Genomic DNA, 12,503 nt, shown 5'->3' on the forward strand with positions numbered 1-12,503 from the left:
GGGGGGGATACATATTAAAATGCATGAAAGGCTTTTTAATTTAATATTAAAAACATTAAATGCTTTTTAATATGTCTGAGGATTTTTGTTGTTTTGGTGATATTTATTTAAAGATGCCATTATTTTCTGAAGAGTTTGAGACATCTTTTGGAAAAGAAAAATTGTTTAATAACAGGGAAGTTATTTGAGAAAGACATGCTAATTAGTTATTTAAGATGAAGAAATGGTAAGTTTCTGTGTTCTAATAATTCTAATTCTAGTGATGATAATAATAAAAGTGAATTAAAGTGATGTTAATGTAACACTTCTGTAATGAGTATAACTTTCTATGCCATTTCCATAGCCAGCAATTCAATTAGTCTTAATAACTTTGTAGTAAGACCATTTGTTCTTTTAGTATTTCTAAAACTGTGTTATATTATCATGAATTTCAAACATTCATTGTTGTTTTTCTTAAGAACTGAGGATAATTATGAAGTTTATAAAAGTAGGACATTTGAATTTGAAATATGACTGTGAGAAAGTATTGCCTTTCTACTGGTTTATGATTGTAGAAGAAACCACTGGGAACCTCTTGAGAGTTTTTAAAATGCTTTTCATGGTACAATTAATGCCCAAACCAATCAGAATTTATGACAATGTGTTTTGAATCGAAATAATTCTGGTGCTGAATGTGGCACAGATATATGCAAAAAAGTACTACTTTTTTTTTTTCTGTCTACAAAGTATAACTGCTTGACACTTCAACTGTGAGAAACTAATTGAAGGATTAATGTGATGTATAAAACCTTTATTCATAGATGGCAATCTGTACACATTTACACGTGGAAAATTGAAGTACAATTTTATTTGGTTTTTTTTTATGGCTTTATAATGGTAATACATTAAAGGATTTTAACTTGATAATATATTTAATCTGTGAACAAGCATTCTAAGATTCTTTACATGAATGCAAATTGTTATGGAAATACAATTTTCAAGTCCTATGTTCACACTGAATTACATAAATAATTAATTAGTCTTGCTGCAGCTAAAGTTTCATTCTTTTTGTAAGGTATCAGCCAGTGATTTTTTTTCACTCCAGAAAGATGTCATTAGATACTGTGTTTCCATAGAGAACTATGCAGTTTGCATACAGTGCCTTTTTTAACTAATTAGTATCCAGGAGGTACTTGAGAAAAAACCAAAAGTATTGCATTTTCAAGTAACTTTTAGGTTGTGGTTAACTTCCTTAAACACGTATTTTGATGGATCAAAACAGCTTTGATTGCTGAACAATATAAGCATAAGTAAAAAAAAAAAAAAATATTTAAACCTACAGTTTTAAAAGATCAAATGTGAAATACCTGAAAGTGCAGTTTTCCTCTGAAGATGTTGTACAGTTAATCTATCCTATTAAAAGAAAACATTCACTGTCCTTTATTGTGAATCATAGAATGATTGGAATTCAGTTCAATCTCCTTCTCAAAGCCTTGTTGATACTGAATTCAGGCAAAGTTGCTTAGGACAGCCTGCTCCAATAATAAAGCAATTATTCTCATAGATAAATTTCTGTGGTCCCATTATCTTTATCTGTCTAGTCTTCCTAATCTGTCTTCTTTTTCTGCCTTCTCTTCACTTTCCAACTTGTTCTATGTACTCCATCCCAATGTTACATCTTCTTCATAACTCATACTTCCCATTTCCTCTCTGGATATCATTAACTTGTGCCTAATTGCCACCTTCCACTTCATTCTCAATTTTGCTGGTCCCTGTGTCCTGGTGAATTGCAGTTTCTTCTTCTTGCCTTTTCTGCCACTGTCTCTGTGTTAGAACTGGAAGTTATTGAAGAATGAAAATTTTCTGCTCTTGGCCCAGTCTCTAGTCTCATTGGGGCCAGGATCAATAATTCAAAGAAAACTGGGTGTTTTTCCAGATTGTAGAACTGTGTGTGTTTCTCAGTCAACACTTTTACATAGATCTATAAGCCCAGATTTACAAAGGGCATATGTAGACTCAGGATAATTTAATTTGGAAGGCTCCTGGGAAAGTAATTCGCAGTTCAGCCCCCTGCGCAAAGCAGGGCTAACATTAAAGCTGGATTCTATCACTGATATAGGCAATCTGTTCCAGTGATTAACCCCTCTTATTGTGGAATTTTTTCCCCTTATCTCCAGCTGGAATTTTCCTTGTTGCTACTTCGGATTGTTGCTTCTTGTCCTTTTGTATTGCATCTCTGAGAATGCAGAGTATGTTGCCAATTTTTCTTAATCCCACTCCTTTTTACATGGTGAAAGATGTTGCCACGCAGCATTATACTCCTAAAGTGAAGTGCCAAGATCTTGGCAAACGGAATTCATAAATCTGATAAATCTTCATAAATCTTATATAAATAGAAAAAATTCAACCCCCAAGAATGGGATTTATGGTAGTGAGTAGAGGGACACTTAGAGTCTAGCAAAAACAGCAGGAAGAAAGGGATATGTGAAATCCTAGCTTTCATCCAGATGAAAGATGCACCTCTGTGTGTTGAGGCCACAAAAACACTCTTGAGTGTTCAGGTGTCTGTTTCCTCAAGGTCTCACTCTCCCTCTTTGGAATGCAGGTTTGAGACATAACTGAAACAAGAGGCTATAACGTTTATTAATTGATCAGCACACTACTAATAAACCAATTAACAGATTAATTAACTAATAAACATACCACTATAAATCACTTACAGTTCTATAATGCTTTACACCATTGTTAATTGCATGTGATTATTGAGTTCCATCACTTTATTCTTATAAATTGCACCCAAATGTTACTGAATTATAGTTCTATAACCCTTCACTTTAACCTCCCACACTACTTATTAACAAATTTGCAATTCTGTCACTCTAACTTCTCACATCAAGTCTTTCAGATGTAGACCCAGTGGAGAGTCCACTGCGTTGACCAAGAGGCTTCCCTCTGACATCCTGGCAACCTTGATTAATGAAGCAGGTCACCTTCATTATAGTCTCTGGGCATCTGCATTCCTTCTGTCAAAAGATCTGCCCTCTCATGTTCTTGAATTGCTTTTATAAGTTGTTCATTATTTCTTACATTTCTAGACTCTCTTTTTGGCCGCCCTTCTATATCCCTTTCTCTGCCTAGTCTCCTTTCAAATAAACAAGCTGCCCCTTAATTACTCTTTCCCAATTGGTCCAATTTGCTACATCCATTCCCAGATTTCTTATTTCTAAATCCGTGTCCTGGGTAATCTTGGCCTTAAATGGTATTACTGATGTTGTTACTTAGATACTGATGGACTTCCAAGATTCTACCCCTGCAAAAGATGCCCAATACTCCCTTTCAGTTATCTGCTTAATAGCAATTACATATTCTTTATTTTATACACTTTCTAAGACGTCAGTCTACTTCAACCTTTTTTCTCTACCTGGTTTTGATTAAGTGTGCTTTATCTCTATTCCACTTAGCTCTTTCTTGGTTCATACGCAAGTGGCACACGTACCAGGGCAAGGGACATACCATTACGTGCTTTTTCTCATTCTGTGTTTTGCTCACACAGTATACTATTTGTCAGGGAGCAGCGAGGGCCAGCTAGTCCGTAAGGGAAGAGGAGCCAGGAACTGAGCATAAAAAGGCTGACAGAGGCAATGGCCTCACCAGCAAGGGCTCAGTCCCTCCCCAGCAGCACTATCTTAGAGTTAGCCCTGAGTCCAGGTAGCCAAACCTCCAGCCCCTTCCAGGAAGGGGAGATGCTCTTAGTACAGAGCAGACAGTACTCTCTGTCTCAGATGTTCCATCAAAAATCATCAGCCTTGGCATCTGCTGATAATCTCCCTATTTTCTGCAGAGACCCTGTCTTGTTATGGGGTCCAGTATTCCGGCAGAACCTCTTGCTCACAATGTCAGTCCTCCCTTAGATTAGGACCAGATATTTTTCTGTTCTTTGAAAAGATGATTGGAAGAGAAAAAACTGATGAAATTTAACAATATTAAACATTAACTCAAATTTAAATGGTGATTTTTTTCCGTTATGTCTTGCATATATATTTGGAACTTTAGTAGTGTTTATTAATGATAAATTCTGATAAATATTACAACTTTTACGAGTTAAACTTTTACAAGACTTATTAAAATGTGGTTTTTTTCTGTTTCTTTTAGTATCTCCTGAAGCAATTGGATTCCTGTCTGCTGTTGGGGTGTTCATTATTCTCATGTTGCTACTTTTCCTATATATTAATAAGAAGATGTGTTTTGAAAATGTTAGTGGTTTCCCAGATCTCGATTCAGGATACACTACAAGAAAGAATTCACAAGATAAACTTTGTAAGTATCTGACATACAAACTTAATTATAAGAATGCACATTTTCACAAGGATATGTAGAAATACACAAATAGTCACTTGACTCAAGTGATGAAAACACACAATGTTGACTTTTCCCATGACTGTGCAGCATGTGGAAATGAAGAAACCTTTGCATTCACAAGCCATAGAATTTCAACAGCTATATAACCAAAGAGTTGACATTTGCTTATGGGAAGATATTTCCCTTGCACTATGAGAATACTCTTGAATGTATTTTAAATGTTCCATAATTGTGTATAATTAAATATTCTCAAGTAAATTTGTGAATGGGATTATTGGGTTTTCACTCAGCCTATTAAAATCCTTCACTGACCTTTTGGAGAAGGTCTTGCATTTACTGAACTGGAAAATAATTTTAAGGAAGTAAAACGTTAGAAACTAAAGACATTTTATCTCTGACTAACAAATTATTTCTATACTTTTTTAATAGAACAAGGTCTTTAAGGATAATCTGAAATGAAAAAAATTAGACCTCGAAAAAGATGTTGAGGGTTGGTAAAATAACCCCTTTCTCCTTTTGGGCTGTGAAATTGAATGGGCTTTGTTAACTGACTTGAGGGGAAGAGACAGGCACCAGAGAACAGAATGGGAAATTTGAGAGGTTTTCTTCCTTTCCACCTCTTTAAAAGGTGCAGCTAAATTTTTATTTTCAATTTTCTTGGAGACAGAAAAAGTTCTCCCCCCTTGAAATTGTCTGTCATCTTAATTTTCTTTTTGCTACAAAACAAGTCTTCATGTTCCGAAATGTCTTACCTTCTGTAAAAGGCAACAAATATTTTGGGTTGAAGAAGTCTCCATGATGCGTGTTTTTGTGCAGCTATTATGTTGAAAACTTGTTTTAGTACATTGATGAAAGGATGTAATTTAAATGTCTCACAACTTCTTCTTTGCAGGTTAGAATAAAAAAAATATATTTTCACCTCACACAGTTGTCTTATTTTTAAAGATAATGAATTTTATTATGGCTAGTTGATGCTGCAGTTGATGAAAGACTATGGTTTTGCTGGTTGATTGTGGCTTCATTTCAAGATCCTTACTTAGCTGCTTTCTTATTATTTTCAATGCATTTTGAATGGAAAGAGCAAAGCTGCAACTTCCCCTGGTAAATGTACTGAGTTTGAGATAGCAAAAGCAAATAGCTCTGATATTAAACTTGGAGAAATGGAGTTGATCTGTTTGTGAAACAGAGGACCTTTCTGTATTAAAAGCTGTTGCTGGTTGGACAAATGGCATTTTTCAGAAACCTCCACCAAAATCTGAGCCTTCCCTCTGTGTCTTCTCTGGTCGACACAATTAGCAGTGCTGTGGATGATCTGACCAGTGTTGTTGGAGAAGTCGGCTACAGCGTAGCTGATTCAGTAACAGAACAAGTAACAAGCATGATAAATGGCCTTCGTGCTGAAGATGAAAGCTCCAAAATACAGAATGATAAACCCGTGCAAGGGAGAGAGGAACATACACCATCATTAACTTATTCTCAGGAAATTAATATGAAAGCAAAGAGAGGTATTGCGGAACATAAAGAGACTCATTATTGTAATTCATTAGATTTTGTAAAAAAAGATACAAGTCAAGATGGAGTATCTGACCATGTCGTGGACAAAAAACAGTGCCAGTTAAAAGGCAGAGATAGTAATAATGATTTAAGTGATACAGAAGTACCTCAGGATTTGAAGAATGTAGGAGGACCTTTTAAAAGGGAAGCAGTAGGAGGAAATGAGTGTTTTGTAAATGATAAGTTCTTGAAGGATAGGAACCTTAAAAGGAATAAATTTACCATGGAGCAATCTATTGAGGAACAAGATAATTGCCTACATGCAGTATCAGATAATTCTAAGAATCACTTGCATAGAAAAATCAAACCACGGTCACCTGAAGTTCATTTTAAGGATTCTGAAGACATGCACAGTGTGAAGGTTCCCCAAGATTTAGAAACAAAACTTTTTGAAGTACAGAAGCAAAAATTGTCAGACTCCAGCTTAAAGAAGATACACGATGACCGTCCCAATTGCATTAATGAAATCAAAGAAAAGAAATCTGAAGCCTTTTTTGACAGAAAACAAAAATCCGTATCAAAGGATGAAGACAATGTGTCAACTACGATTGCAAAAGTGGGTAAAAAGAAAAACTCAAAGAAATCAGAAAAGAATTCAAGAGAGCCATGTCATAAGAAGACAGCAGGAAAAGGTGAGGAGTCTGTCAGCAAACTGCATTCTTCAACCTTTCCTGAAACTTATGATACTTCCTACTTTTTTCACCTAATTTACACTTTTAATAATAGTGTTTCCTGTCGATGAAAGTAGGTCTGTATTGTCAGTGCTTCACTCTCTAATTATGTTGATATTTCTTGGAAGTTAATTACTTTTTAAAGTATTACTTAAAGGAACTGATTAATAAATGCCTTTCCTATGTTCTAACTTTTCTTTTTCTATATACAGTTTTTCTTACCTTCTCTGCAGTGCCTTGTGTAGTTTCTGTTGAAAACGATGAATTAATTAATACTGGAAATTAACACTTGCTCTGTGAAAGTGGTTTTTATTTTGTGTATTTTAAAAGCATTGCATAAAATGTGATAAGATGATAAAGAACAAAAAAACTTCTATTACATTTACATTAAAGTAGATCTTCAGAATGTATTTCTGGGATATGTAAGATAGTAATTTCAAACACAAAACTCAATGACAAGTGGCAATTAAATGATTTTAAGTATAGAAAGAACTGAATGAGGCTTGTCTTAAAGAAAGTTGTAGTCTTACAAAGAAAACCTGTGTATTGTTGATATGGATGCTGTGTGTGCCGTCTTCAGCATCCAATCTTAAACGACATGTCAATGGGATTGCAATAATAGTTTGTGAGTAAGAAGTAAAACCTTGCATTTTTACACAATTGTTTTGCAGGCTGTATAGTGAATTTTTAGAAAGCAACACGGCTTTTCTGGAGATGCTGTTTCTGTAGAGAAATGAATGATTTCATAATAGAAATCAGTTGGTTTTTTTTCAGTGTGTGTGTTTTCCCTTATCTGAAAACTTCAATTATTCATTTTGTCTTTTTTTGTTTTTTTAAATTTTATTTAGGAGGTGGTTTCCATGTTTGTATGATAAACTATGATCTTATCTGTTATTTCTTTATATGATACAATATTTGTAAAGTATATTCTTTATAAAAAATGGCATTTTAGGTCCCATAATAAGCAAATTAATAGCTTTCAATATGACCTGTGTTAGCTAAATAAAGGAAAGTTTTTAATAAGAACATGAATTCTCTTGGGCAAATTTCCAACTAACATATAAAAATCAAGAGGAGTGGCAAGGAGAGGCATAAAACCCTGAGGATTTTTTTTAATGTGCAGGAAGCTATTTTTTCCCAAGAAACTGAAACAGATTTGTATTGTTCATTTAAAAAATGTTTGGATGGATAGCTTGTGTTTTAACTTTAATGAGGTTTTTAAGTCCTCTGAAGAACTCTTGTTTCATGACTTGTAATAATAGTATACATCCTCATTCTTTTTCTTTTATGCTAGGAACTGGAGAAAAAATATCTGGTATCACTGAGAACTTCTGGATGCTTACAAACATCAGTGTATTATTAGAGGCATAATTTTCAGCACTGCTTTCAAACATGTTCCTATCGTGTTTTATACTATTCCATTCTTTATACTTTATGCAGACTGATTAATGAACCTAATTTCATAGTTATATTTCTTGTAAAGATAAATGATGCATCTAATACTGAAGTATGGCACTATATGTTAGTCCTGGTATGCCCTGCTTTAATTATAGTTGTGGGAATCTGTAGAAGTTTCCTAGGTGGCAGGTTTCAACTTGTTAAGGGCCATATGACATACAAAATTTTACTCTGTGTCCAGCAAAGGAGGCTTCTTTTTCTGGGCAGCCTCTTGCAGTGAATCTGCTAGTCAGAATATATCTTGCTTGGTGTCATATTCTCAATAAGTGATCAGTGAAATTGAACTTGCTGTATAGCCATCCATACAATGGCAAGAACCGTATCTATCAGACTTTAATTAAAATTGATAGCCTAGAGTTGAAAGATCTAGTTGCTCATTAGCAGTCTTCTAAGGCACCAGTTTTCCTATAAATACTAAATTAAGATTATGTACACATTGCATGTAGAGCTGGTAGCACCATCTGCAGTTAAGGTTTCCTGACATTTTCCATTTCAAGACCTTATTTTCAGTTGCTTATAACTGTGTGCCAAATTTGAAATATTTGGGGTGAAATTTTGTATGCTTTCTGTCTGAGATTTTTTTTTTTCAAGCTATAGTTTAAAATCTTTATCTGTTTCCAGGATTAGAGCATGGGAAAAACATGCTGGTTATCTGTGCAAAAAATAAGTAGGTTTCACATCTGCTTCACTAAGATGCTTTGTCACCTTTGTATGTTGGCATATGTACTTGAAATGTGGGAGAGCACTTTTCCCATGTCAGAGATGCCCATGTTCTTGTATGAAAAAGCACGTAAGTTTTACCAAATTGCAAACCTTTGGAAACTTTGCATTTGGAAAAGGCATAGTAAACTCTTATAATTTGCTTGTTAAATTCACTGACCATCCCATCTGCACTCATATGCTTCATTGTAGGGGTTGAAGAACAGAGCAGGTCTTATCCTGCTTTTGATACTTATGGTTACCGAAGGACACTGGAAGTTTGAACAGAAGAATTGAGAATAAATATGACTTATGCGAGGACAGAAACTTCCTGAACAAATGTGACACGATGCAAGTGGTAGACTGGTATGGGTGACAGCTATGGAGAGAACTGATAAGATTATATTGAAGGTGGATGGACTAAGGGTGAAAGACTAAGGTTACATGAGTAGTTGGTTAGGTGCAAGTAAAGAGAATTTGGGGTAGAATAGATAAAGAGAATAAGGAGGAAATCCCAATAAGAGACCAAAACTGTGTGCTTGGAGCAGGAACCTGGAGTCTGGGGCCGGGAGTCAGGAACTTAGGATAAGATTCTACTTGTATAAATGTAACTTTGCAAAAGATGTCTTACCTAAACTTGTAGCATAGGCTTTTCTGTATGAGTACCAGGGAATCACTTCTATGGTGATTTTACTCATCTACTCTAGAGGATTACCTAAAAGTGGGAAGGAAGGACCTGTGTAGTAGGAAGAGGCAAACGCTTGACTGTAAAAGAGGCCTAGGTGGCTGGCATAAGTTGAATTGCTTTAATTTTAAATGGCTGAATTTTGGGTAAGCTGAATCCTTCCTTTAGTCGGAATACCCAGGCAGAGGGGTAAGACTGGCTGGGCATGAAGACAGAGACTAATGGGAACGGAAATGCAGAACTAGAGCTAGGACAGGGACTGGGAGGAGGGCATAAAAGCAGGGAGGGCAGAAGCAGTTGAGCGTGGCTGGATAACATGTTAGACAATATTCACTTGCAGAATCAGGAGCTGAAAAACAGCATTATGGGCATCTCAGAGCTCTGCTGGTAATGGAAATCCATTGGTAAATCATATACTATAGGCTTGCTCACAGAGTAGTGGTAATGGTGACCTTTATTGAGTTTACGTGAACTCTTTTAATGCCTATTATAGTTTGAAATCTACAGAACCTCTGCATGGCATGTTAAATTTGGACAGAATCCATTTGAGGTTTGGAAAAGGGAGGGGGAAGCTTTCCTTTTACAGAAATAAAAATGCAGCTGGATCTTTGACTCGTGGGAGGAAGTCATACTTGAGATGTAGTTGGAAAAAGTTGGCCACAGGAGTGGGCATTATAGAGGAACTGGTATAAAAGAATTAACTAGATAGTTTCTTCTGTGCAGTTTTTGCTGTTGCCAGATGTCTGCAATGAGAATCTGCATTAATTTCAGTTATTGAACAAGGGGCTGTTTTTTGCATGTTAAATAAAATTGTGCATGCAAACATATTTCGTTATCATTTTCCCATTTGTTATTGTGAGTTTAAGCACTACTGAAATAAATATCCTAAGACGATTTTGTTGTAGGCTTCTTTTTGTAAATCAGTTTCATTTCTACCTTATACAGCATGCTCACAGCAAAAATCAGCTGGGAATGGAGGATCAGGAGCTGCCTGTTTGACATGTTAGGTATCCAAATGTAATATTGCAGCAGTGTTGGATTTACCTTACATACATTATTTTGAGCATTTTCTTACTTAATGAAAGGTTTCAAGAACATCAGTGTGTGCTGCCTTACATAGATGGATCCATTTTCTATTGAATAAGTTTTAAAATGTTTTCTTGGGACTTAATGATCTTTCAGTTTTTCTAGAAAATTAAAATAGCTCTCACCAATTACAAAATCACATTATACTTATAATTACAACAAGATGATATTTTTATACAGAAATTTTAATTGAAATAGCTTAAATATCTTCAATGATAACCTCTTATGGTTATTTTCTTGTATTCTATTTTGAGCTGTAGTCGATTTGCTTTATTTTATTCAAACAGACAACTCTTATATGAGTAAAGACCAGCATGGTTCATCATCTGAGAGTGAAGATGAAGCACTGGGTAAATATCATGAGGCCTTGTCTAGAACCCACAGTTCCAGGCTGCCAGTGGTGGATGGCAGACAGCAAAAAAACTATATATGGGAAACCAGACAAAAATATAGTCCCCTGTCTGCAGAATATGATGGATACAGTAGTGAAGCCTCAATAGATGAAGGTAAGAGTGATTTAAAAGCATTCCTTTTATTCCAAATTTCAGAATTATGTTCTGGATAAGTAAGTCCTAGACAAGGACAGCTTGACTTGTAAATAGTCAACGTCTACAGGAAACATCCAGATATCTTTTATATTTGTGCATGCGCAAAAAAAAAAAAGGCACAGACTTGTGCGCATTCTTCCAGAAATACTGCAAATGATATCGTATCTTGTTATATTAAGTTTCATACAATTTTATCATTAGTCATTTTATTTTTGGGGGAATTTAAACTGTTACTATTTAGGAAAGAAACATGGCAACTCTTGATGAATTCTGTGGTATTATAAATACAAAGAAGACCTGTTATTCCTCTATTGATAAGCTGCATAACAGCAAAGTAAATGGAATTGGTTATTGGTTATGGTACCTATGGTCATTGCAGTGTGCATTACTGTTCTGTAATGTTCTGTATCTTTTTTTCTCTTGAAATCACAGAAAGAAATTACTACAAAGATTAGATTAATATAATTTTTCCATGGTGTTAAAAGTTGGATGTAAACAATGGATGTTTTCTTTTGTGGTATATATTTCTTGATTTTAAGTTAGGGTGACAACCTGACATAGACGCTGAGAATTCTGCTGTCAATATTTTGTCAACATGCTTTTTGTGCTTGAAAATAGCTATGTGAGAACTGAGTCTATAGCCATTTTCTAGCATGAAAAGTGAGCTTTGGTTGAAGTTACATAGAAGTTAGATTCTAATATAGATGCTGTGCTCTAGTTAAGGTATTTATTGGTCTCCCTTAATATGTTAAAATGCAAAGGTTTTTTAGAGATTAATGTTTTCTAATAAAAAGTGGATACATGTAATTAAAAGATGTCTGTCCTTAAATTTTCTATACAGTCCAGAAATGCTTGAAAAAAAAAAATTTCTACTATTTGATGTACTTAAATTATGTAAAAGTCTATTTGCCACTGAAATTTGAAATTAGTGCATGCTCATTCCCGATTCCAAGTTAAGACACAAAGGACATGAAAGCCATAATTGAAGTAAGTTGCAGAATAAAAGGACTATTTTCTAATCATCAGAAATTTCAGTTCTTTTCTTTGCTGTTATTGTAGGGAGGCTAGAAATCCGAGTTCCAGCAAATAGGAAGGAGATGCAGAGGTGAGGTCAGGTGGTAAGAACCGATCCTTGGACACTGTGATGGAAAAGGACAACAAGGAAGAGGGATAGTGACAGTATCATGTTTGTTTTTTATATCCACTGAGATCTATCAACAGTGTTGGTTGGGGGAATATGAAAGATAAGATGCTAATTTTTTTGTATGGCTCATGTCACTGTTGGGAAAGAATGGTGATGTATATTAACAGGAGATGGAAAACTCAATTGTATTTATTAGCAAATAATACCAGATACAAATTACAAAAGATGACTACTTTCAGATACTGAGAATGAGGTATTTGTCTCTTTTCAAACTATTGAGGCCGCTTGTTGAAATAATCATAGAATAATTAACGTTGGAA

The 12,503-nt window shown here is 34.9% G+C and overlaps 1 protein-coding gene across 3 annotated transcripts in view; it reads left to right on the top strand.

Annotated features, from left to right (window-relative positions):
• Nucleotides 1-12,503, top strand: part of SYT14 (synaptotagmin 14) — an 83,431-nt gene that overhangs the window by 22,563 nt on the left and 48,365 nt on the right. The window contains exons 3-4 of one of the 3 annotated variants that reach the window (XM_075146992.1): nucleotides 4,132-4,296; nucleotides 10,779-10,997. In XM_075146992.1, coding sequence (XP_075003093.1) covers nucleotides 4,132-4,296; nucleotides 10,779-10,997 — 384 coding nt within the window. Of the gene's footprint in view, nucleotides 1-4,131; nucleotides 4,297-5,264; nucleotides 6,525-10,778; nucleotides 10,998-12,503 lie in introns of those variants that run through there. The other 2 variants (XM_075146993.1, XM_075146991.1) reach the window with 2 other exon arrangements.

The sequence above is a fragment of the Calonectris borealis genome, chromosome 3, assembly GCF_964195595.1.
Source record: "Calonectris borealis chromosome 3, bCalBor7.hap1.2, whole genome shotgun sequence".
In the NCBI taxonomy this organism is placed as follows: domain Eukaryota; kingdom Metazoa; phylum Chordata; class Aves; order Procellariiformes; family Procellariidae; genus Calonectris; species Calonectris borealis.